General features: G+C 34.0%; 1 protein-coding gene across 1 annotated transcript in view; it reads right to left on the minus strand.

The window, feature by feature from the left end:
* The window catches only part of LOC124953611, an 87,345-nt gene that overhangs the window by 47,146 nt on the left and 12,293 nt on the right, over positions 1-27,906 (minus strand). Inside the window, 57 exon segments of the mRNA XM_047505213.1 lie at positions 1,137-1,454; positions 1,550-1,855; positions 1,938-2,249; positions 2,337-2,654; positions 2,739-3,365; positions 3,436-3,753; positions 3,847-4,155; positions 4,232-4,543; positions 4,629-4,958; positions 5,053-5,355; positions 5,437-5,766; positions 5,845-6,810; positions 6,883-7,206; positions 7,287-7,595; positions 7,685-7,999; positions 8,069-8,371; positions 8,462-8,767; positions 8,887-9,210; positions 9,383-9,763; positions 9,869-10,189; positions 10,285-10,467; positions 10,913-10,990; positions 11,062-11,205; positions 12,864-13,649; positions 14,502-14,639; positions 14,820-15,062; positions 15,139-15,541; positions 15,658-15,926; positions 16,023-16,198; positions 16,280-16,481; positions 16,596-17,240; positions 17,326-17,508; positions 17,707-17,901; positions 17,978-18,233; positions 18,343-18,609; positions 18,691-18,887; positions 18,993-19,257; positions 19,361-19,613; positions 19,691-19,841; positions 19,918-20,333; positions 20,407-20,788; positions 20,867-21,055; positions 21,147-21,866; positions 21,945-22,985; positions 23,075-23,323; positions 23,429-23,722; positions 23,803-24,234; positions 24,317-24,568; positions 24,643-24,828; positions 24,922-25,437; positions 25,518-25,751; positions 25,828-25,962; positions 26,088-26,210; positions 26,299-26,536; positions 26,612-26,745; positions 27,041-27,160; positions 27,248-27,493. Coding sequence (XP_047361169.1) covers positions 1,137-1,454; positions 1,550-1,855; positions 1,938-2,249; positions 2,337-2,654; positions 2,739-3,365; positions 3,436-3,753; positions 3,847-4,155; positions 4,232-4,543; positions 4,629-4,958; positions 5,053-5,355; positions 5,437-5,766; positions 5,845-6,810; positions 6,883-7,206; positions 7,287-7,595; positions 7,685-7,999; positions 8,069-8,371; positions 8,462-8,767; positions 8,887-9,210; positions 9,383-9,763; positions 9,869-10,189; positions 10,285-10,467; positions 10,913-10,990; positions 11,062-11,205; positions 12,864-13,649; positions 14,502-14,639; positions 14,820-15,062; positions 15,139-15,541; positions 15,658-15,926; positions 16,023-16,198; positions 16,280-16,481; positions 16,596-17,240; positions 17,326-17,508; positions 17,707-17,901; positions 17,978-18,233; positions 18,343-18,609; positions 18,691-18,887; positions 18,993-19,257; positions 19,361-19,613; positions 19,691-19,841; positions 19,918-20,333; positions 20,407-20,788; positions 20,867-21,055; positions 21,147-21,866; positions 21,945-22,985; positions 23,075-23,323; positions 23,429-23,722; positions 23,803-24,234; positions 24,317-24,568; positions 24,643-24,828; positions 24,922-25,437; positions 25,518-25,751; positions 25,828-25,962; positions 26,088-26,210; positions 26,299-26,536; positions 26,612-26,745; positions 27,041-27,160; positions 27,248-27,493 — 18,273 coding nt within the window.

A 27,906-nucleotide genomic window follows, 5' to 3' on the forward strand; every position in this document is an offset into this window, starting at 1 on the left:
ATTTCCTTAGCTATTGGCAATATTGAAGAAGCGAAAAATTAAATCTAATTATATTTCATTTGGTAGCTTCATATGGGTCAGTAATCAATGAATTATTTGGTGTTCAATTTTTAGTAAGCTTTGTAATTTTATCGCTTGTGGTTAATACATCAAGCGTGGGTCGGGATTAATTTATATTTGGTTTACGATGATAATTAAAGATTATGATTGTTTTTCAAAGAATAATGTTTATATATTATAAATATTAACATATTGTATTATTTTTTGTGTATTGTATTATAATTCTTCAGTGTCAATTTATATAAAGTACCTCCATAGTTATTTCAGGGTAATATAGTAATGTTATGTTAAGGGAAGTGCATCCGGGAAATATCTGAAAATTGTGGCTTTAATATGTGGCTTTTATCAGTACGCTCTATCAAAGATTGTCAATGAGGGCGATGTTGATCTTATAGTTATGGAGAACACTTATGGGCATGTAATTTTTTGTTATGGGGGTTCATAAGGAGTGAGTGCATCTAAGAGCCTAATGTTTCTAGGCCCCGCCACCATTATTTATCATATCATATTTCGCATTTATTCATATTGTGTAAGTGCGATTCAAATAAAACGTGCGAAATATTATATATTGATTGATTAATCGCAAGGACTGTGGGGATTGCACAACCTTTTTGGTTTTCAGATCTGTGCATTAAAAGCTTAACTTATATAAGTGCCTTAGTTAAATTAATTTATCATCGCTGTTATTATTAATATGATATTTTAAAGATTCATTTCCTCTTTTTTATTTTTGAAAATTTTCGACGAATTGTTTTTCATCATAATTGTTCATTGCAAATTCCTATTGCGAACATAAGCAAAGCACTTACCTGTTGAAAATTAGAAATCGGTAAAATATTATCTATTTTGTATTCTTGTTATAAAAAATAATATATCTTTTAGAATATAAAGTATAAAATATTTTCTAATGTTGTTTATATGAACAATAATTCAATATTTCAGTTTTATAATATAAATCTATAGTTTTTAATATATTTTTCTTATTACGTTCCATTTTTGAAGATAATATTTTACCCAGTCTATTTTGTTGTTAAACAGCAATGCAAGCGTTATGTAAAAATTATATGTAGACTTACCCTTAAGAACAGGTTCACAAACGCTGAACGCATTTCCAGAGTAATCAGCTACACACGTACAAATCGCGTGATGATTAATCACAGAACACTGAGCATTTACACCACACAAACCAACACATGGATCACGACACTTTTGTTGTATACACGCCAAGTGAGCTGGGCATTCCGGATTGATAGTACACTCTGGTCTACAATTCGGTGGTATACCAATGTAATTCAGTAAGCACGAACACGCTGGACTTTCACCTCGCACATGGCATTCAGCATTCGGACCACAAGGTGATGGCAAGCAAGGATTTGTAGGCGGCGATGGTACACCTACAGAAAGTAAAAATAAAGAAATTATTTATTCGTAGTATCGAAAATAATAATTGAAGAAAATAAACAAAAATATAAAATGGATAGAAACTTACTTGGCATAGGATAACATCTGCTAAATGGATCCCCTGTATTTCCTTCCGAGCAACTGCAGATCGGATTATGATTAACAACTTGACATTTTGTATTTTGGCCACATGTTCCTGGACATGGATCTTCGCACTTTCCATTAAGACATGCTTGTGTTAAAGGACACTCTGCACTAACAACACATTCAGGTCGACACGAAGGAGGACTACCAATAAAACCTGGCTGACAAGAACAAACTGCGTGATCGTTGACAATCTTACAAATACTATTCGGTCCACAAGGTGATGGTGAACAAGTTTGTTTTCCCATTTCTGCAACAAGATACATTATTAAATATCAAATGGCGATATTTCTTTTTATTATTTTATAATATAAGTAATTGCTGATACATACCATCTGGTAAATATGGCCGGCAGAAACTAAATGGATCACCAGTATTTCCAGCAGAACAACTACACATTGGGATATGATTGACAACGTTACATTGTGCATTTGTACCACACGTTCCAGGACATGGATCGACACAACGTTGATTGATACAGGTTTTCACGCGAGGACAATCGGAATTCATAGTACATTCTGGTCGGCAATATACGTAAGGATCACCAAAATGATTTGCGAAACAAGTACATACGCCTGCATCACATTCAGCATTAGGTCCGCAAGGTGATGGATTACATAAATCAGCAGGTATGTTTGATTGTACTGAAAAAATAATAGTTTCAATTAACATAGCTATAATTACATTGAAAAATGTTGTTTATATTTAATCATTAGAAATTTATATCATACCTGTAATCGGTGAGCATAATGTAAAAGGATCTCCAGTATAACTTGATTGACACAAACAGGTAGGAATATGATTTTGAACCCGACAATCTGCATTTTGTCCGCAAGATCCAACGCATGGATCTCTACATTTTTCAGAGATACATGCTTGGTTCGATGGACAATCTGTATTTACAACGCATTCTGGTCGGCAATTAGGTGGCTGTCCAATATAATTATTTTGACAAGAACAAGCTGCTCGGTCTTCGACTACCTTACATTCGGAATACAAACCACATGGATTTGGTGTACATGGATCACCAATAAGTGGCGGTAATTCCACTGTTAAATAATAATAATTAATAGATATTATTAATCGACATATTTATTTAATAGTAGAATTATCAACTCTAATGTTCTACTTACTTGATACAACATAACATCTTGAAAATGGATCACCAGTCATTCCTTGTGAACAACTGCACAAAGGATTATGATTGATAACTCTACAATTGGCACCTATTCCACATGTTCCTGGACATGGATCAGAACACTTGTACTTATAGCACGCACGATTCAACGGACATTCAGAATTAACAACGCATTCTGGTTTGCAATTTGGAGGTGTTCCAACAAAGGAAGTCTGGCACGTACATACAGCCTGTTCATTGATTACACGACATAAGCTATTTGGTCCACATGGCGAAGGAGAACATAGATCAGGAATGATTGGTAGTGGTGTTTCTGATTGAAGTACACAAGTTGCAAATGGATCTCCGATATATCCGGGTACACATGTACATGTTGGAATGTGATTGATGACCGAACATTGCGCTTGAATTCCACATATACCAGGACAAGGATCTTTGCATTTATTACGTATGCATGCCTTATTCGTTGGACAATCTGAACTAAGAATACATTCAGGTTGACAACCCTCGTATGGATTACCATGATAATCTTCAATACAAATACATGCACCAGTGTTTTCACGTTGTTGACAAATTGCATTCGATCCACAAGGTGATGGTACACATGGATTAATTTCTTCTTCTGGAATATAAAACGAGGTATTATTTAACAATAAAACATTACTTCATTAGGTAAAAATAATATATTTTACCTTTACGAAGTATACACTGTACAAATGGATTTCCTGTGTAACCAGTCATACACGAACAAGTCACTGCATGATTAATTACAATACATTCCGCATTTTCACCGCACGATCCTGGACAGGGATCTTTACATTTAGTATTTACACATGCTTTATTGGTTGGACAATCAGGATTAATTAGACATTCTGGACGACATGACGGCGGTGTTCCTATATACGAAGGAAGACACGAGCATGACGGATTTTCATTAACATTCTGACATTGTGAATTTGGACCACATGGTGAAGGATTACAAGGATTTCCAGTGTCCTTAGGTTCTACATCTTTAAAAAAAATAAGAATGTTGAATTTGTAAACAGTTAATACAATACGTGAGAATAACATATTGATCTCTATAAAAAAAGTTTACTTCTTACATTGGACAAAACAGCTCTTGAATGGATCTCCCGTTTGTCCTGGCAAACAACTACAAATCGGAGAGTGGTTGATAACTTCACACCTTGCGTTCAAACCACAGGATCCTAGACATGGATCTGTACACTTTTTATTGACACAAGCACGAGTTGGTGGGCATTCTGAACTAATTAAACATTCTGGTCTACATGAAGGTGGGGAACCAAGGTAACCTTCTAGACATGAACATACAGCGTGATCTTCGATATTGCGACATTGACTATTTGGCCCACAAGGTGATGGACTGCATGGATTCATTTTTGCTTCTGGCACTAGAATTTATAAAACATTTTTTCTAACAATTTGTACTAATATAAATAAATGATATACTTGATATTTATAACATACCTTGAGGTTGTAAACGACAGTTAACAAAAGGATCGCCAATGTATCCGACAATACAAGAACAAACAGGTATATGGTTTACAACATCACATTCAGCATTTTGACCACATGTTCCAGGACAAGGATCAATGCATTTATTTCTGATACAAGTCTTATCACGTGGACATTCCGAATTAAGAATACATTCTGGTCTACAACCTTCATATGGATTACCACAATATCCTGGTAGACATTCACATTCATCATTTTTACAAATAGCATTTAATCCACATGGTAAATTATTGCAGAGGTATTCCAGTTGTGGTTTCTCAGTTGCTAAAAGTATAATGAAAGTATAATTTATAAATATAAAAAAATAAAGTATTAGAGATATAATAACGTAAACTAATAAATTACATACTTGGTGGTATAGTAATACATTGTGTGAAAGGATCACCAGTAAAACCTTCAATGCATGTACAAACTGGTATATGATTGAGTATATGACATTGTGCATTCACACCACATGATCCTGGACATGGATCTTGACATCTTTGATTGAGGCATGCCAGATTACTTTTACATTCAGAACTTAAAATACATTCTGGACGGCATTCTGGAGGTACACCAATGTAATTTGGAAGACAGGAACATGCTGGACTTCCAGATATTATTTGACAAAGTGAGTTCGGTCCGCATGGAGATGGAGTACAAGATGGTGGACGTTCAGTAACTTGTTTATTGTTTTCATCTGAAAAAATATATTAAATATCTTAAATATTTATAATCTTAACATAAAATATATTAGATTCGAAGTAGTATATTTAGTTTGTTTTTTTACTTACCAAAAGAACACAGTGTAAATGGATCACCAGTAAAACCAACAGGACAAATACAAATTGGATTATGATTTTTCGTGGTACATTGTGCTTTTAATCCACAGCTATTAGGGCAAGGATCCGCACATTTATTATTTACACATGCAAGATGTTGAGGACATTCTGCATTGACTACACATTCTGGTCTGCAAGATGGTGGTATACCCTTGTAATCTGGTAAACATGTACAAACAGCTTGACTATTAATTTCTCGACATTTACTATTAGGTCCACACGGTGATGGAGAACATGGATCTATTGGTGGAGCCCCTAAAGGAAACAAAATTTTGTTATTACATATTTTGAAGCTTTAATTAATAATATTTAAAAAATAATTAAATATATACTAACGTATTTGTTCTATTTCACAAGCTGAATATGGATCTCCTGTGTAACCAGGTGGACAAGTACAAACTGGAACGTGTGTTTGAACATTACATACAGACAATACACCACACGTGTTGGGACATGGATCAGAACATTTAAATCCAATACATGCCAGGTGAGGCGCACAATCCGTATTAGATTCACATTCTCTATGACAACCTTTTACGATGTCATATGGATCGCCAATAAGATCAGATGGACAAATACATGCTCCTGCATTATTTCGTTCTCGACATTGTGCTTTCGGTCCACAAGGATTTGGCACACAAGGATTTATTATAGTTTTACCTGTAGCTACATAAACAATTTAATCATAAAATACGCAAAATTGCAAATATTATGTAATACTCATTTATTACTTATAGTACTTACTTGGAGAAGGAGTTAATATACATCCTAGAGTAGGATCGCTTTCGTATCCATCAGGACAGGTGCATATTGCTACGTGATTTTGAACATTACATATTGCTTGTTCACTACATGTTCCAGGACATGGATTACTACATCTCTGATTTATGCAAGCTGCAGTATTATAACATTCAGAATTATCTGTACATTCTGGCCTGCAGTTTGGTGGACGTCCGATAAAGTTCAACAAACATGAACATGCCGGTTGTGATCCTATAACCCTGCACTGAGAATTTGGTCCACAAGGATTCGGATCACATGGATTTTCTACAGTTGATGGTGTTTTAACGTCTATGAGTAAACAGCCAGAGAATGGATCACCTGTATATCCAATAGCACAGGTACAAATAGGATTATGATTTACAGTAAAGCATTTCGTATTCTGTCCACATGTTCCTGGACAAGGATCTGTACATTTGTTATCAATACATGCTTTATTTTGTGAACATTCAGAACTGACACTGCATTCTGGACGACATGAAGGAGGAATTCCGATAAATCCTGGTTGACATAAGCATACTGCGTGGCCATTATGAATTCTACAATTACTGTTCGGACCGCAAGGTGATGGCTCACAAGGATTTGTTGGTGTTAGCTGTGACGTTGTCTCTATTGGAGTACAACGACTAAATGGATCTCCAGTAAAACCTGATGTACAAGAGCAAGCTGGTGCATGATTGACTACTCTACAAGTAGCTTCTTCACCACAAGTATTTAGACAAGGATTTACACACTTATTATTTAGACAAGCTTTACTACGATCACAGTCAGTGTTTGTTACACATTCAGGTCTACAACCGATATATGGATCGCCAATATATTCAGGCAGACATGTACATGATCCTGCTCCATTTCTTTCATTACATACAGCATTTGCACCGCAAGGTGATGGATTACAAGGTGTACGAGGTTGTTCAGTTGTAATTGGTTCTGCAATTATAAAAATATAGTTTCATAGGAATACTTTTTTGGTAGAATATCTTAATATAAAAAACCACTTACTTTCAATAATAGGAGTACATTCAGTGAATGGATCTCCTGTGTATCCAGCATTACAAATACAAATAGGATTATGTTTAATAACGTTACAATAGGTGTTGACTCCGCAAGATCCAGGACAAGGATCAACACACTGTTCATTTTGACATGCTAAATTACCAGGACATCCTTCATTTATCACACATTCTGGACGACAATTTGGTGCTCTACCAACATAGTTTGGTAGACATGAACATGCTGGGAATCCATCAATTACACGACACTGAGAATTAGGTCCACAAGGCGAAGGGATACAAGGATTATCACTCGGTTTCTGTTCTGATTTAGCTATTTATGAAATTCAAATAATTATTATATTTCGAATAACGAGATGCACACCCACGCACATATAAAAGTTTAGAAGTTACCTTCTTCGACACATTCGAAAAATGGATCTCCTGTGTAACCAGATGTACAGCTGCATATTGGATTATGGTTGACTACTTGACAATTAGCATTTAATCCACATGTACCCACGCATGGATCTTTACATCTATGTTCAATACAAGCTGTATTTTGAGTACAATCTGCACTGACTATACATTCAGGTCGGCAAGAAGGTGGACTTCCAACATAATCTGGTTGACAAGAGCATACAGCATGATTATCTATCACGCGGCAATTACTATAAGGGCCACATGGAGACGGATTGCATGGTTCTTCTGATATTGGAATGTCTATATAAAAATAATAACATATTTAATAGAAATGATTAATAGTTTATAATCTTCTATACCTTAATTTAAAAGTAAACGCTGCTACATACCAGTGATTTCGTGGCATGATTTCAATGGATCTCCTGTGTATCCAGATAAGCAGCTACAAGATGGTTGATGATTATAGACATGACACTGAGCATTTAAACCACATGCACCAAAACATGGATCCTTGCACTTATTATTAAAACAAGCTTTCGTAGGTATACAATCAGAATTTTGAACACATTCTGGTCTACATCCTTCGTATGGATCTCCAGTATAATCAGGTAAACATGTACACGAGCCTACTCCATTTCTTTCTTTACAAATAGCATTCATACCGCAAGGCGATGGGTCGCATGGTAACGGTATTGGTACGATAACTATAATGTATATTGTTATAAAAATATGAAAATGCAACAAAAAAATAAGATGCTAGTTAAATTATTTACCTTTACTACAACCAGAGAAAGGATCTCCTTCGTAACCTTCGTGACAAAGACACATTGGACGATGATTTTGCACAGTACAATTTGTATTTAATCCACAAGAACCAGCACATGGATCCAAACATTTCTTTTGTACACAAGCCAAAGAGTTAGGGCAATCTTGATGAATTAAACATTCAGGTCTGCAATTTGGTGGTGCGCCAAACATTCCACTCATACAAGTGCATACTGGATGATCGCCCTGTACACGACACTCAGCATTCGGTCCACATGGAGATGGTAAACAAGGATTTTTTGGACCTGGAACTATATTAGTAAACTCTATTAGATAATTCTCACAAACAATTTACTCTTAATTTTAATTTCATTCGATTAAAAATAAAACATTATATATACCTTCTCTATTGCATTGTATAAATGGATCGCCAATGTAATCGGGAGGACAAGTGCACAATGGATTATGTTTTATAACTTGGCAAAGAGCATTTAATCCACATAAACCTGGACATGGATCACTGCACTTTTTGTTAATACAAGAAAGATGCTCTGGACATTCAGAACTAACGAGACATTCTGGCCGACAAGAAGGTGGTACACCTTGGTAACCTGGACTGCAAGAACAAACAGCTCGATCGTTCATAATACGACAAATACTATGGGGCCCACATGGTGATGGTAAACATGGATTTTGAGATGGAACAGCTGTAAAAAAGGTGTTAATACATTTTCATAAAATCAAAATTACAAAAGAATAAATACTACGAATTTCAAAGAAAATCATAAATTTAAATTAAATCTATACATATATTTTAGATACTTACGAAACTTATCTAATTTACAAGAACGGAAAGGATCTCCACTATACCCAGGTAAACAAGAACATACGGGGATATGATCAGATACTTCACAATGTGCATTTGAACCACAAACACCAGGACAAGGATCACTACAATGTTGATTAAAACAAGCCAGATGATTGGGACAGTCTTGATTAGACATACATTCTGATCTACAATCCTCCACATACGGATTTCCGATATATGATGGTACACAAGTACATTTTGCTATACCATTATTATTCGTACAAATAGCATTTTTACCGCATGGCGTATCTAAACAAGGGTCATATGTATCCATCGGTTGAACTGAAAAAGAATAAATAAATATCATATTTCAGATACATGCTTATCTTTTTATTATTTTAATAATCTTACAATATAATTAGCAATAAAATTATGGTTGAAATGAAAATTATAAAATATTACAATCTATATGAATAATATTAAAATACTAATAAATTAATAGTAAATTTTTTACCTGAACAATTTTTATAAGGATTTCCAACAGTAAAATCGGGACAATAACAAGGTGGTGTTTTAGTTGCATTGCACACAGCTCCAAAACCACATGGATTAAGTTCGCACACACTAGATTTTGGAATACATCCTCTGATTGTATTAGGACTTTCAATAAAACCAGGTAAACAAGTACATTTTGCGAACCCGCTACTTAAAACAGTACATTGAGTATTAAGACCACATGGAGATGATTCACATGGATTTTTAGAAAGTGCACAAGGCAAATTTGGTGGATCTCCTTCGTATCCCGGTAAGCAGAAGCATTTAATCTGACTATTTACAACTCGACAACCTGAATTGGCACCGCACGAATTTTTTTGGCATTTATCTCCTTCTGGAACTAAAATATTATATTTGATTACAACATTGTAAATATTTAATACACTCCGATAATTCTATTGTATATAAAAAATTCTGTATAAAATAAAATAAATCGAATACATACTACATTCCTCAAAAGGATTGCCAGTTAGACCCTTTGGACAGAAACATATAGGGTTTCCATTATCATTTTCACACATAGCATCCAAACCACATGGATTAGGAATACATGGATTAGTTGATATTTCTTTACATCCAATATCTGGTCTTCCCTCATATCCTGATAAACATTTACATTGTGCTTCATGATTTTCAGTATAACATTTTGCATTTTCACCACAACTCAATTCCAAACATGGATTGATACATTGTCTATTTAATCTGTCACAATATTTATTTGGAGGACAATCCTCATTATAGTGGCATATATTTTTACCCTCGCTCACTAAAAAATACAAAAAATTAAGAATACGAATCATTGAGATAATTTTTTGTTGTTAAAAAACATATTCCTACACTTATTCTTATACTTATTGTTACCTAAATCACATTGTTTAAATCCATTTCCATGATAATCTTCTTCACAGCTGCAATCTGTCCCATGATTTGTATTGATGCATACTGCATGTTCTACGCATGGATTCCGAACTAGACATGGTTCTTGGCAAATATTTCCAATGCATGCCTCTGTCAGGGGACAATCTTTGTCGCTAGTGCAAACCGCTAAAGAAAGAGTGAGAAAGCCCATATAGCCCCAAGGTGTGCATGAGATAAAGATATAAAATGAAAAGATTTTTTTGTTGCTTTGCTTGTAAAGAGTGAAATGCTCTTTTAGTGATTCAGCAAGTGATGGAAATTAACTATATATATATATATATATATGTGTGTATGTATATGTGCACACATAAAAGTATTAAAGAGAATATGTAAATTTAAAAAGTAATATAGTTAATAACAAAAATTTAAAGAGATCAGATTTTACATCATATTTGTTTAAATTTCTAATAAAGTGATTAAATGATCTATGCTATGTATAAAGCTTCATTATGATTTAAATCATTTTGTAAATAATCACAGTATGTACATATTTACAGCTAACAAATTTGCTGTAAAAGTAAAGTCAAATGTATGATGATATACAAAGTATACAATTCGATTAAATACTGACCTTTTATACATGTTTTTGTAGCTGCATCACATTGCATACCAGGAGGACAATAAGGACAATCTTGGATCATATCTTCATCTGCAAGAATTAAAAACATTATTAACTGAAATAGTATTCGCAAGTAATAATAAATTATGCTAATAACATACCTTTAATGCAAACTGGTCTATGTTCATGAACATGACAAACTTCAACAAAATCACAAGGATTGCCAAGAGTGCATGGATTTAAACACTGTTGATCTATACAAGCCAACTGGGCAGGACAATCACCATGTGTTGAGCATTTGAGATCTAATGAAATCATAACAAGTTAGGTAACACTTGTAATGATAAATTGCATTTCTATATGTAACAATTTAAACTAATGCTTTCCAAAATTGATATTAAAATATATCTCAAAAGAAGACAATAAATTTAATAATGTATTTATAAAAAATTTTTATTGATTATAAAAATAGAAAAAGAAGTATAATTTTAATAAATAAATAAAATATTAGATAGAAAAGAGAGAGAGAAAGAGAGAGAGAGAGAGAGAGAAAGAGAGAGTAAAAAATAATAAAATGCAATTTTGGTAGCATTAGTCTATATTAAATAATTTGAAATGAGCCTTCAAATTCTGATCACAAAGTATTATATTTGTCATTAAAACCTTCAAACCATAAACATTCCTCAGATTTGGTAATGCATAAAAAATAATGTGTTTAGATGTAAAAAAAATTCGTAATTAATAATATTGATGGTGCATTATTTTTTTGAAGTATAAAAATGTATATTGATTTTTGTGATAAATGTATGAAACTTTGAATCGATGGTTTAATTACTTGTTTATTTTTAAATAATAATAGTTGAATACATTTTTTTCTCATTCAATAAATTTTCTAATGATGTTTTGTCAAAAAAGAATATATATATGTATTAGTTTCGTATTTCATTAAAAATAAACAAGATCAAACTATTTAAAATTTTTGTGTTATATATTTACAATTTACAACAAATTCATGCGCATAAGCATTAGCAAACATGCAAATAGCATTAATGCAGCAAATTTATTAAATAAGATACGATCTTATTACTGCAAGTAAAGCATGCTATGATATTTCGTATCATAGTAAATTCCGTGGTATTTTCTTTACCAAGAACAATGATATTGTTTGTTTTCTTAAACATATGAATATTTTTTATATACATACTTTGCGAAAATGTTGACCATTAATTTTCGGCTAAAGACAAGAAAGTAAAATTGAAGAAATCTTACATAAAAACATAATACAGAATTCATCGAAATATACCTTTACCTGGAAAAACAGTTTTTGGAAAGTTCCCAATATACCTTCCATTGATAAATTAACATATTCATTGGATGTAATATAAATTATTATATTGCAGATATAAAATTTATAGAAACATGGGTAATTGGTAATCAGTTAAATTATTAAAGCAGTTTGGATTAAACTAGATAACAGATTTCTACAAATTCTATTTTATCAAAGTTAGCATGCACATACAAAATGATATGGGCTAATAATCAGAAATATAATTATTAGATTTTTACAGAGACAGATGTAATGGAAAAAATCCTTGAGCTGTAAGGAAGAGGAAAACGGTATAATACCGTTAACAATACAGGATTCTTAGGTATGGGAAATATTTCCATGGCTTGGAATCTGCAATCATACCATCCAGACAACAAAATTGTTAACAAATTATTTGAAATAAACAGTTTAGATATTCATAAATCATAACATTCTTTATTGGTACTTTAAACCAATCTATTACCAATTAATATAGTAAAAATAAATAAAGAAATAAATTTTGCTGTCTGAATGTTAAAACACACCTGAAAACTAGCAAACGTATGTTTTGTGTAAGGCGAAGGCATTGTAGAAATTGGTATGCATACGAAATCACGATAAGATTGAGATAGATTGGTGCTGAGAAATGGTGTTTACCTTTCATGCATCCATATTTAGTATCTGGCACAAAGCCGGGGGGACAGAACTTGCAGATAGGCTTGTGCTCCTCCACGTAACAGGGGGCATCAGCCGGACAGGTGGAGTTTCTGCATGGATCCACACAGCGATAGTTGCGGCACGCCAAGTCTGGAGAGCAGCCACTGTCTCGCAGGCAAATGGAGAGGGAAGGATTGCAGTTTTGGGTGCAAATGCACACAGGACGATGGTCCAGAACATCGCAAGTTTTATCGTCTGGACATGGCTTTTTCTTTCGTACGTTACAGGGATTCTGACATTTTCCATTGACGCACGCGGCATTTGACGGACAGTCAAAATCTCTCGCGCAAGTCAGCGTGTCAGGTGCACATGTTAATTCTCCGAGTTCATTGACGACGAAGCCGTGTTTACAGACACACATGGGTCTGTGATTTCGCACCTGACATCTCTTGTTAACTTCGCAACTGTATTGAGAACTTAAACATGGATCGCGGCACTCGCCTGTCTGGGAGTGACAAGAAAGGCTCTCAGGACAGTCGCTGTCGTGGGAACAATCAATGTTCGGTGCAGGTCTGGGACTTAGTCTATCACATTTAAGATCTGGATGACAAGCCGTATGAGGCATACCGATATAACACTGTGGACACGAGCATCGGGGCTTATGTAGAACCACTCGGCAAAGAGCATTTATTCCACAGGCACCGCGCAACGCGCACGGGTCCAGACATTGCAGATTTATGCAGGCTTTTTCATTAGGGCACTCTAAGTCACTGGTGCATTCGCGTTCTAATTTCGTAATAGTGATGGTGGTATCATGTTGGTGTCAACGGTGGGTCATTGGATGGGGCAGGAAAAAAAAAGAAAAAGCATTTATAAGAACTGTGAAAAGAAACTTTCTCACAAATAACATAAACCACATGCTTTGTATTTATGATGGAAGTAGGGTAGTTCTGTGACAGAAGTATAGAAACGACTTTACGTTTTCCAAAATTTAAGGACACATTTTGGGCTAGAATAAAATAAACGGCAAGCAGCAATATTTACAACACAAGCCACTGATAGAATTCAGAGAGAGGAAAATAACAACCCGTGAATTTCAGCAAATATCAAGCATGGGTATATGAGAATGTCCCTTTTGCAGTTCCCAATCTGTATTAATCCTAGACTAAATACAGTGTTCACTAAAATCTTGTACTTTCTTATCTTTCAAGTTGTATCTTTCAAGTACTGAAGTGTTCCTTTGCTAGATTAATCTTTCTAAAAGACAGATTGGATACTGAAATAAACATTCTACATATAAAGTTATGTGTGAGATATGTGTAAGTGTTCTCTCTTAAATAATTATGTACAATATGCCTATTGTATATATGTACATGTATGCTGACTCTAACAAATGTAATAGATAAAGATATCCAGTGTTGTTGCTTATTCATTGCAACTAATCCGATCACATCTGTCTCTCAATGTTAACAACTCACTGAATTAATATATCTATATATTGTTTAATTCCTACGAGACGATACATGGTTATTCTACAGACCATGTTCCTATAATCGTCAGTATTGCATACTAGTCACAAATGCTGTACATAAAATTAATCAAACTGCTTGGTTAAACAGTTAGTGGGCCAGTTCTTACCTGTTGTGCATTCAATATCTGGTGAACCAGTTGTACCTGGAGGACATCGGCAAACAAATATCGTACTATCCCGTATACATTCTGCACCTTTTCCACAGCCAATTGTTCTGCAATCTCCTAGATTTGTGTCTGGGCTACCTATTTATATCAAATTAAATTGTGTTTTATTATATATCGAAAAAATAAGAATCACTCGCACATACATATTCATGAAAAGAAAGAAAGGAAAGAAAAAACCCTGTATATAAAACATCTACCTATGCGCATTACATTCACACACTTAATACACAAAATTTCTATTATAGCCATATGACTTACATGCGTGCATGGGATCACCAGATGGGAAGTTTGGTGGACAATAACATTGTGGTTGATTTTTATAAATACGACAAGCGGCATTCACGCCACAGTGAACATCTTTACAGAGTTCTCCGCCATCACACAAACATGCTTCGTGTGGATTACCATGACATCCTGGATCACATGTACATTCAAAACCATTTGCTGTCTCTCTGCATTTGGCATTTACACCACAATGTCTTTGTAAGCAATCATCCCCACCTTTGATGAAAACATAATAATAAAATTTACATAGAAATTCTTCTTCATCTTTACAACTAAAAGATGCAATGCATACCTATTTTGCAATTGATCTTTGGATTACCGAAATGTCCAGGTGGACAAGAGCATTGTGCCTTCCTGTTAACAACGCGACATTGTGCGTTGAAACCACAAATACCATGTTGCAAACAAGGATTTGTACAAACACCATTTTCGCTACATTGTTTATTTGATTCGCAATCTTCATCTCTATGACATTCTAGTTGATAGCATTCTTGACTTGGCTCTCCTTGATATCCTTCAGGACATAAGCAAACAGCTCGATGATTAGAAACACGACAAAGTGCGTTTATTCCACATGGGGATCCATTTGATAAACAAGGATCTATACACTGTCCGTTGGTACAGGATAAAGAAGATGGACAATCTGAGTGTGTACGACAACCAATCAAACATAATCCTGACTCACATATATATCCCTGTATACATCGAAATCAACATTAAAATAAAAAATATTTTTACTATATAGTTAAAAATTAAATCATCGAAATTAAAATGTAAATTGTAAAATATTATAAATATTTTAAACGGATACCTTAGGGCAAACATTATTACTGTCACATTTTACTCTACATTTTCCTGAGTGACAAACTTCTCCACAAGTACACTGGTTCTGGCTGTTGCAACTTGTACTACAAAATCCTATGTCATCACATTCGCATGTATGATCGCAAGGAATCATGGATTTCATGCAACTTATCAATGCATTGCCATAATAATTAGCTGGACAACTACACTGTGCTACGTGATTAACAACGCGACAACCAGCGCATTCGCCACAAGCTTTACCACCTTCACATGGATCTATTATATAGATCAAATGATTTGTAGATAATAATAAAATTTAAATAGGAAAAAATAAAATATTTTCAAAATTATTTCTTCTTACAGTAGACTTACTTCGACATTTACTATTTATACAAGACTCATCCCTAGCGCAGGTGTTGTCATTACGGCATCCGATATTACACAAGCGGTTCTGACAAATTTGATTGTTAGCGCAATGCCCATCGTTATTGCAAATTGCTTTACAAATTCCATTATCGCAACGCTCATCGTTCAAACAATCTACATCACTAAAAAATATTAAATAATTATTTAATAAGAATATTTAGCTTTTATCTATTTTACCAATATAATTATGGAAATCATATAACCTTCTGCATTTCGTATAACAAGATTTTCCATAGCATGTTTGACCAGATAAACAATCTTGTTCAGATGCACAAGGAAGGAATGCCTGTTTGCAACCTATAAATGGATCTCCAACTAACCGTGGAGGACAACTACATACTTTTCGATGATCAACGACTGAACATTTTGCATTAATTCCACATGAATCTGATAAGGTGCATGGATCTATATCAACGAATACATTCCAGTAATTAATACGGTTTGTTCAGTTTTGTACTTCAACTGGTTCTGTGTTATTTTTATAAGAACAAATATAGAATTATTAGATAAACAACGTACCTTTACATTGATTGTTTATACATGCATAATTATCTTGACATTCTATATCTGAGCGACATCCAATAGCACAGATAAGTCCTTCACAAATTTCACCACTCCTACAATCTTCATCTCTTCTGCAAAGTGATTTACAAATTCCTGAGCTATCGCAGCGTTCATTACTCAAACAATTTGCATTTGTAGAGCAAACAGGCGTACAAACTCCAGAAATACAAGCTGTTCCTGTATCACAATCTCTGTTTGCTTGACATACACGTCCTGGTAGTCTTAAACAAGCAATTTTAGCTGTTGGATTTGGTATAAATCCAGAAGGACAGGAACAAGCAGCACGTTGATTAAAAACAGTGCATTTTGCATTTGGACCACATGGAGTTACTTCACACGGATTGGCACACTTATTTGATATACAAGCTTGATTTGCATTACAATCTTCGTCTACACGGCATCCAAAAGAACACATATTTTGCAAACAAATATGACCAAGGAAACAATCATTATCAAGTCGGCAGGTTAACAAACAATTTCCATATATACATTTTTCATTAAATGCACATTCGATATCCGTAGAACAAATTGGCAAACATACGTTATCACGGCAAGTATTACCTTCGCTACAATCATTAGTTCCACTGCAAGAAACTGGTACTAAAACATAAATATTTATTATTATCGATTAAGAAAGGATAAATTTCTTTTAATATGTTATTCAATAAATAAATAATTAACTTACATCTTACACATTCAACCTCCGAATTACCAGTAAATCCAAGAGGACAGCTGCACTGTTTGATATGATTTCTTACATTACATTCAGCATTTATACCACATGCTGCTCTTATGTCACATGGATCTAAGCATTGTCCATTTAAACATACGTCAGATAAATTACATTCCTCATCCGATTGACATAATGCTGCAAAGATATATAATATATAATATATATATATATATAATATATATATATATAATATATATATATAATATATATATATATAATATATATATATATATATATATATATATATATATATATATATATATACGATTATATTAGTTTACTGCATAAATAAAAGATAATACAAATAATAACTTTCAAAGTAATAAAACTTACGTCGGCAAATACCCTCGTAGCAATAAGTGTTGGCCAAACAATCATTAGCTGATGAACAGAGAATAGATTTTGGACGACATCCAATACTTAAACTGTTAGGATTTCCTTCATAATCAGATCGACACTGACAAACTGCAGCATGATTATTCGCAACACAATCTGCATTTGGTCCACATTGTATCTTTCCACAAACATCTAAAATTTATGAAAACATTAATATATATATTGTTCATTTTAAGTTTGTACTGAAATATACGTATAATATACGTACCAAAACATTTTGGTGTATTATTAATATTAATACATTTCGCTGTTAATGGACAGTCTTCATCTAATAAACATTCAACAGGTTGTTGACAACCACTATTATAAGGATCTCCGACAGTACCAGGTTGGCAGAGACACTTATAAGATCCTCGAGAATTTTCACATAAAGCTCCAGGAGCACAGGTATTAGCCAGACAATAATCAATTAATGTACAACCTATTGTTGGTTCTCCTGTATAACCAGGATGACATGTACAAATCTACATAAAAAAACACAATATCATTATTATCATGTATATTCATATGGATTTAATTTAAAATTATAACTAATGTCATGAAAGGAGTATATTTTTTTTCTTTTAATCTTACTTGAGTATGTTTTTCTGCAGTACAAATAGCATTCACTCCACAAGGATTATGTGCCAAACAAGCAATTCTACACTTATACAAGTCGCAAATTTTCTCATCACTGCATTCATCATTTGTTTCACATTCTATAGGTTGACAACCTATTTTATCATCTTTAGCATTACCAAAGAAACCGGATTGACAAGAACACGAAGGAATGTGATTATCAGATTTACATTCAGCATTTCGTCCGCAGAATGTTAAATCGCACACTTTACGACATTCAGCCTAGCAAAAAACAAATAGGATTATGAAAAAATAAAAGATGTATAATAAATATAAAGCAGCGATGTAATAATATGAACGTACTTGTCCGATATTATTTTTAATACATTTTTCATCGTAAGAACAATCATCATCAGATATACAGCGTAATTCTTGAATACAAATATTATTATGACAATACTGATAGTCTGGACAACTAGAATTACTTCTACATGTAGGTTGACAAAGTCCATTAATACAAAGTTGATCTCCAATACAATCCCTAGTAGTACTGCAAAGTGCTAAAAAATTCGTATTGTGTTTAAAGAAAATATATTTTATAAAAACCTCAATATATTTATTACCATTTTATAAATTAATAGAAATTTGATTAATACTTCTCTTACCTGTACATATACCACCATTACAAGCTGAACCTGTTGCACATTGTGAATCTGTCTTACAATATTGTACTGGTGTACAACCGAGATTTGGATCGCCTGTTCCACCAGGTTGACAAGTACATACTGCACTGTGATTAAGTGAAGAACAATCAGCACCATGTCCACAAACATTCGAAACAGAACATGGATCTACACATTTATGATTAAAGCATGCATCTGACTGACCACAATCACTATGATAATTGCATTCTAAAGAAATACATTCAACCTAAGAAACATAAAAAAAAATTTATATATCAACATAATTCTTATATATAATAATAATTAAATGTAAATAAATAATTCGATATAATTGTCTAATCAAAACTTACAGATGGATCCCCTGTTGTTTGGTCAGGGCATTGACAAATCGGTACATGTCCTCGTGCAAAGCATTTTGCATTTTTCCCACATATTGTTAATGTATCACATGGATTTGTACACCTATTATCAACACAAGCAGCTGTGGCAGGACAGTCAGAATCCGCGAAACAATCGCCGGGTTGCTTACAACCTGCTTGAATTGGATCACCCACCAATCCGTGCGGACAAACGCAAATGTACGATCCTTCTGTGTTTTGACAGCTACAAAAAAACGGTTTATATATGTAATTAAAATATACATATATTTCTAATAAATACATGACATGATTAATATTTACATCGCTGTTGCATGACATGCATTTTGTGTGCATTCATTGATATCAACACAAATATCATCCACAAGAACAAAACCAGGATAACATTTACATATACCAGTATGATCAATAGATACACAATTACCATAGCCACAATTTACTTGATTGCAAGGACCTAGAAAATAAATGAATAAATACAATGATTGATTATCTGTAAATTTTTGTTTAAATATAATTTTTAATATACTTACTACTGCACTTATTAGTTTCTTGATTACAGTATTTATCAGACGGGCAATCATTGTTTGATAAACATTCTACTTTAAAGCAACCACTACTATCACCAATATAGCCTGGTTGACACTGACAAGTGGCTGCATGATCAACAACAGTACAAATAGTATTTAAACCACAATCAACGAAAAAGCATGGGTCTGAACAGTTATGCTTAATGCAAGATTGTGTTTCTGGGCAATCTGTGTCCAAAGTACATTGATGTGGTACCACACATCCTGATATTACTGGATCACCTGCTGTACCTTGCGGGCATACGCAGCGATATGATCCGTGAAGATTAACACATTCTGCACTAGGATGACATGGATGTTCTTCACATTCATTCATATCTAAACAATGTTCAGGACCAGCGATGAATCCATGGCTACACCTAAAATATTACAATAAGTAAAATAATAATTTTAAAATCTATTAAACATTAAAATACAAATAGAAATACATACCTGCACTTATTATTAATACACACTTCATCTACTTTACAACTAGCATCAGAAGAACAACCAGTTTCACATGTTCCATCAACGCATAATTCACCAGGTAAACAATTACTATCACTGTAGCATACTTTCACACAAACATCATTTTTACAACGTTCTCCTTGTGCACAATTGTTTTGTTCTTTACATTGACATTGACATAATCCAGAAATACAAACATGTTGACTTGGACAATCTTGTGGACCTTCACATGAATTTGGTACTCTAACACAACCTTGCTCTGGAATTGGATTACCTTGAAATCCTAATGGGCAGGAACATATTGTTGCATGATTGACACAGCTGCAAACAGCATTTGGACCACAAACATCTTTTTTTTTACATGGATCTAAAATATAAACAATCTATAATAGAATGTTTATTATTTTATAAGTTTATAATAAATTTATATTTATAATCATTATACCTTGACATTTGCTGTTTATACACGATTCGTAAGACGGGCAATTTTTGTTATTTCGACAACCTAAGATACACACTCCATTCATACAAGCTTGATCAGGCTGACACTGAGAATGAGTAACACAAGGTACTGAACATCTGTTATTTATACATTTTTCACCATCAGAGCAATCAGAAACAGATCTACACACAACTAAAATACATAAAATTTTTATAGTAATACAATACTAAAAAATTAATACTAAAATAAACATTGTTACTTTGTAAAGATATATAAATAATACCTGTACATTGACCATCAAGACAAACGCCGTCTACACAATTAGTATCAGTGCTGCAATAATTCGTAGCGCGAACACAACCATCTTCTGGACTCTTTGATGAAGGAATAAATCTATGGATGCATTTGCAAACTGGTTCTCCATTTATCACTTCACATATAGAATTGGCTCCACAAGCATTCTCACAAGGATTGATACATTGATGTTTATAACATGTTGAATGTGTAGGACAGTCCTTATTACTAACACAATAGCCTTCTGGCTGGCAACCACTACCATAAGGATCACCTACATAATTAGGAGGACATTGACAGGTAGGATTGTTAGATGCTCCCGGAACACAGAATGCTGATGGGTGACAAGGATTTGGATTACAAGTTTCTATTGCAATGCACTCAACATCAGGAACGGGATTAGGCTTTAAGCCAGGAGGACATTGACAGATTGCTTTGTGGTCATCAGCAATGCAAACAGCATTTATACCACATGCATTTTCATCACATGCGTCGTAACATGTGTGTGTGAGGCGATTGCAAAGTTGCGTAGGTGGACAATCAATATTATATACACATGGAACTTCATGGCAACCCTTGCTATAATCGTTAGGATCTCCAGCGTATAATCCAGGTGGACATTCACAATTGGCAACATGATTGTTCACAATGCAAAGTGCATTTGGACCACAGGTAATGAAATTACAGACTGGTTGACAAGTCAGTGTACCTTTGTGGGAAAGAAAAAAACTTATTATATTACAAAATTATAATAAAAGAATATAATATGAAAATAAAATGATAATACCTTCTGTAGTAGATCTACAAGCTTGATCTTCTGAACATTCACTGTCACTCAAACATCTATTAGTGCGTGGATGTACACACCCTCTACGGTCGTTTGGATTACCTACATATCCTGACAAACACTCGCAACGTCCTCGATGACGTTCGGCAACACAATGAGAATTTAAAACGCATGTGAAATCGGAACAAACGGAAACACATTTAAGAACACCAAGTACATCAGGTCTGCAAGCATCTGCTGAATGGCAATCGTCATCTGATATACAATTAGGCACTGATGGTTTCTCACAAGAAGACAACACTGGATTCCATTCATATCCTTCTTGACATTTACATGTTGCATGATTTGGAACTATGTCAGGCACACAGGTTTGATGAGCACCACACACAACTTTACTACATGGATTTACGCAATCTGTAGCACCATTGTCGAGAACAATACATGAAAAACCAGTTTGGCAATCAGAATCATCAGTACAACTTGGTGTTATTATTGATTTAGCTGGTTGACATCCGTCAACGAGATTACTAGGATTGCCCTGATATCCATCAATGCACAAACAAGATGAAACATGGTTTTGAGTAATGCATAATGCATTGGGTCCACACTGAAGTTTACTGCAAGCATCAACGCACTTTCGAGTGCCTTTACCAATTTGGAAACAGATTTGTTGAGTTTCACAATCCAAATCGTTGGAACAATGACCTCGTAAAAGACATCCTTTGATATGATCATTTGGATTTCCTATGTATCCTGGTGGGCAAACACAAGCTCCATCTTGACAAATTGATTTAGGACCACATTTAATATTGGTACATTCGTTGATGCATTTGCCGTCAACGCAAGTATATTCGAACGGACAAGGTAATACTTCACTACAGCTACAGATGGATGGATCAGTACAAGGACTTGTTTGTACTTGTTGGCAACCAACAAAAGGATTTCCAAAAAAGTCTTCTTTGCAACGACAATCGTAGCTTCCTATTGTATTAATACAAACTGCATTGGTACCACATGCATTGCCATTACATTCATTGATATCTAAAACAAAAACACAAACATTCATTGCTATTGTACGAATTACGAATTATTTGTAAACAATCCAATTATAACCAAGTGTTTTTACAAACCGAAGCATTGAATATATGGATTTCCAGCATATCCTGGTGGACAAACGCATTCAACGGCATTGATTCCTGTACTACAATGAGCGTCCTTGCCACATACCGTGGTAGAACAATCGGATTTATGTTGAATTTCACAACCATGATAAGGATTACCACTGGTTCCGGGATTACAGATGCATTTAGATTCTTGAAGTCCATATTCACAATGTGCATTCTTACCACAATCCGGATTACAAGTTGGTGGTGCAATAGCTGTTTGTATAAAAATGCTAATGAATTTACTTTAACTTTAATTATTTTATAAAACTAATATCAAAACAAAAAAAAATTGAACAGATTATAATAATTACTACTTACGTGGCATACAAAGTAAATCAGGATTACCAACGAAATAAGGATTACAAACGCACTTATTAGTAGTTGGATCACAAGTTGCACCTACACCACATACGATGCCTTCGCATCGATGTTTACATCGACCACTTATACAAATACTAGGTGCAGCGCATGAAATCTCTGCAGAACAAACATCCGGCACACATTGTCCTCCAGGAAATGGATTACCCATAAAACCTTCAATACATTTACAAGTTGGTCCGTCATAACTGACAATACATTGTGCACCAGCCCCGCAAACAAAACCATCACATTCTGCATAATAGAAAAAAATGTAAACCTTAATGCATCAGTAAAACAATTTTTCTTTAAAAACAAAAATTTCCATTACTTACGTGATACACATTCGTTATTACTTCCTTCAGTGAATCCAATCACGCAACGACACCATGCAGCATGCTTATCGGGTTCGCAATACGCATTCGGTCCACATCGTATATTGTCACAGGGATTAATACAACTTCCGTGAACACAAGCCAAATAATTCTCACAATCGTCATTCGATGTGCATTCAGTTCTTGCAACAGGTACACCATTACAGCCATTGATATAAGGATCACCTGCCATACCCTTAGGACACTCGCAATTGTGACCACCTTTTGTGTTGAAACAATATGCACCAGGTCCGCAAGGATTGTTAGCACATTCATTCACATCGATACAACCATGCTGTGGATCGCCTTCGTATCCAGCTTCGCACATACACTTTGGTGGATCGCTTGGTGTACATTTTGCATTAATACCACATGGGAATCGATCGCAAGGATCTATATAAGATCGAATCGCATATAAATATATAAATAGCATGATAAAAAAAGTATTAGATCTCTTATTGATATGATAACTTACTCTTGCACAGATTTCCATCAAAAGGATCCGTATAAAATGGTGGAGGACATACACATTCTCCTGGTTGGACACATTTCTCGTTAGCTTTGCATTCATTATCAGTAGTACATCTCTTTTGCGCTGGAGAACAGAGTCCATTATAAGGATCACCACCATAACCGCGAGGGCAAACGCATTGATGAGAACCCAATAAATTTATACATTCTGCTCCATAACCACAGACTTGATGACCATCAATACATTCATTTATATCTGTACATAATATCGTAACGATTAGTAATTAATAATTATCAGATTAATTTTATTCAAATTAAATAAAAAATTACCTTCGCAAGAACCATCTGCCTTTGTAGTGTAACCTTTAGGACAAGCACAGTAACTAACACCACCTGCGATCGTTATACACTCAGCACCGCTGGGACATTTCTCACCCTTTGAACAACCAGCTAACATACATTTACCATTTACAATTTTATAAGGTGGTTGACATTGACATTCTATGCTATTACATTCTGTAATAAGAAGTTTGTTCTCATTCAATAATTTATACAAATTTTATAATAGTATTTTTCACTTAATATTTAATATATTTTTAATTTTGTTACCTTCACAAAGTGAAAACGGATTGCCGTTAAATCCAGATGGACACTGACACTCGTAGCTTCCAGGTAAATTTTTACAGATAGCATTGACACCACAAGCCGGTTTTTCCCTTAGTTCCATACATTCATTTATATCTCTACATTTACCAGTTTCACTGTCTCTTGTATAACCACGTTGACATATACACACGCTGCTACCGATAAATTCATCCTTGATACACTGTTCACCAGCTGGACAGGGTGTACTAGGGCCACATACATGCGGCACATTTGATTCTCGACAATCACCATTATACGGATCTCCTTCTGTACCTCTTGGACATTCGCATGAAAAAGAACCAGCTTCGTTCTTACAAACTGCACCTTGTGGACATGGATTTATCGCGCATTCATCTATATCTCTGCAACCATCTTTTACACCAGGTTTTCCTGTATATCCGTTACTACAAAGACAAGTCGCAATATCGTTCAACAACATGCAATGTGCATTTGGTCCGCAAGATAGATCTTCACAAGGATCTAATAAAAAATAAAAAATAAAGTAAAAATTAAATGTTTTTGAATAAAATAATTTAAAAAATATAAATAATAAAACATACGTCTACAATCATTTCCAACATTAGGTTCAGGACATAAACAACGTTTTTGTGGATCGCAAATTGAATTTCCAGGACAATCATCGTCGATTTCACAAGTAACTACGCCTACACATTTTATATAAGGATCAGGATCTGGTATAGTTCCTTCTGGACAATTACATGTATAAGAACCTTCATTATTAGAGCATGTTGCACCATGACCACATGCATCGGGTCGTGAACATTCATCAACATCTAATCAAATAAAAAACCCATGTAAATCTTTCGATTACATAATAGAAATTTATATTATAAGCTTAATTATGTTTACCTATACACTGTTTAAATGCATTCCCAGAAAATCCAGATTTACAGTGACAAGTAAAACCACCAGGTGTATTAGTACATATAGCATTTTTACCACATCTTCCAGAGGGTCCATTTATCGCGTCACACTCGTTTATATCTTTGTATTAAAAAAAAAAGAAAAGAAAAGAAAAGAAAGAAAGAAAAATAAGAGAGAAGTTGCAGTCTATTTTTAATTTACATCATATTACATATTATTTTATTAAAAATTTCTTTTTTTCTTACCAACACATCCTGCTGCTATATCGTTCGGATTAAAAGTCCAGCCATCTTCACAAATACAATAAGCTTCATGAACATCAGCTTTACAAAATGCGTGTTCACCACAAGTTACTTCATCACACGGTGCTAAAAAAATATCAGAATTTTTTGAATTATTAGATAAAAGTCTAATTTTGACATTCGGGATATTTTTTTATTTTTTATAATTAAATACCTTTGCAAGGAATGTGTGGTGGTGTTCCAATAAAGCCAGATTCACATTCGCAATGATAACTACCCCTTACATTAGTACAAATTGCTGCCGAACCACAAGGATTCGTAAGACATTCGTCCAAATCTTCGCATTCGGCACCTACAGCTTTAAATCCAGTTTTGCAGAAACATTGACCTTCGATACATTCTGCATTGTTTACACAATCGAAGTTTGATTTACATAAGGTCGTTACGTCGGTCTATGAATATAAAACAGTAGTATCAAATAGCATAAATTTTTAATTCATACGTTCTTAGAAATTTAAAACCATTACCTGTACACAAGCAATAGATGGTGTAGGTTTAGGACTATAACCTGGTGGACATATACATTCATACCCAGGTATTGCATTTTTACATATAGCGTTCGTACCACAAGGATTTTCGTATGCATTACATTCGTCGATATCTATAATGTTATAATAAATATTATGGTAGAATATATTTTAATATATAAATATTATGACATTAAAAAATAAACATTGTAAACAAAACAATTAATTATTATTTTTACTATTATTAAACAGCAGTAACACTTTACGGGCCATAAATATCGACTAAAAATTGAAATTGAATTGTTTTTATTAAATTTCACAGAATGTTAGAACAAAGAGAACACCTACATCAGGTCTGTTTAAATTTCCAAGTAGGAAAAAGAGTGGTCAGTAAAGTGTTAATTATAAAATTCAAGGCTAAGTGCTAACCACTGCATCCCTTGAATGGATCGCCCGTATATTCTGCTTTACAGCTGCAAATGAAGCTACCAATCGTGTCGGTGCACTCAGCATTTTCACCGCAAGGATTTTTCTCGCATTCGTTCACATCTATTAATTATTAATACGGTTAATCGTAAAGGTGAATATTAATAATTATTAATGTAATTAAAAGGTTTAGTAGAGGGGAAGACTAACTTTCACACAAGGTCATGCCTTGACCGATGAAACCTTGAGGACATATGCACTTGTATGAACCGGGAACATTGATGCATCTTGCATTTTCAGCGCAAGCATCGTTATGGATACATTCATTAACGTCGATGCAACGTTGCGTAGAATCCATCTGATAACCCACGTGGCATCTGCATTCGAAGCTACCCTCTGTGTTTACACAATCCGAATCTGCTTCACAGGGTGTGCCCGTATCACACTCGTTTATATCTATTAGTAATCGGTTAGTGGTTTTAGTCTTTGCTTTAGTCCTTAGTATTTCAAATGATGCAAGTTAAAAATAAATCTTACATGTTCAATCTGAATCGTCATTTACGTATTATTATATTACGTATGCGACTATAATAGATAATGCACATCATGAATCACGAAGCTCTTTTTAAAGTTTTATCGGTTATAGTGTTACTGTAATTGCTAAAACCCGTACTACCGGTAAATATCGCTATTATCGAAGCATTAGAGTTAATCTCGTAAAAGGACATCAAGGAATAAGAAGAACCATAAAACGGGACCTTTCATAATGATTCAATAATTTTAAAATTTTACTCAGATTTTACGATTAATACTCGATGAAAGCATTTCTCTGAGCATCATTCTGAGTAAAAAGAAAAAATTAAATAGAA

Source organism: Vespa velutina, chromosome 13 (assembly GCF_912470025.1).
Source record: "Vespa velutina chromosome 13, iVesVel2.1, whole genome shotgun sequence".
Classification (NCBI taxonomy): domain Eukaryota; kingdom Metazoa; phylum Arthropoda; class Insecta; order Hymenoptera; family Vespidae; genus Vespa; species Vespa velutina.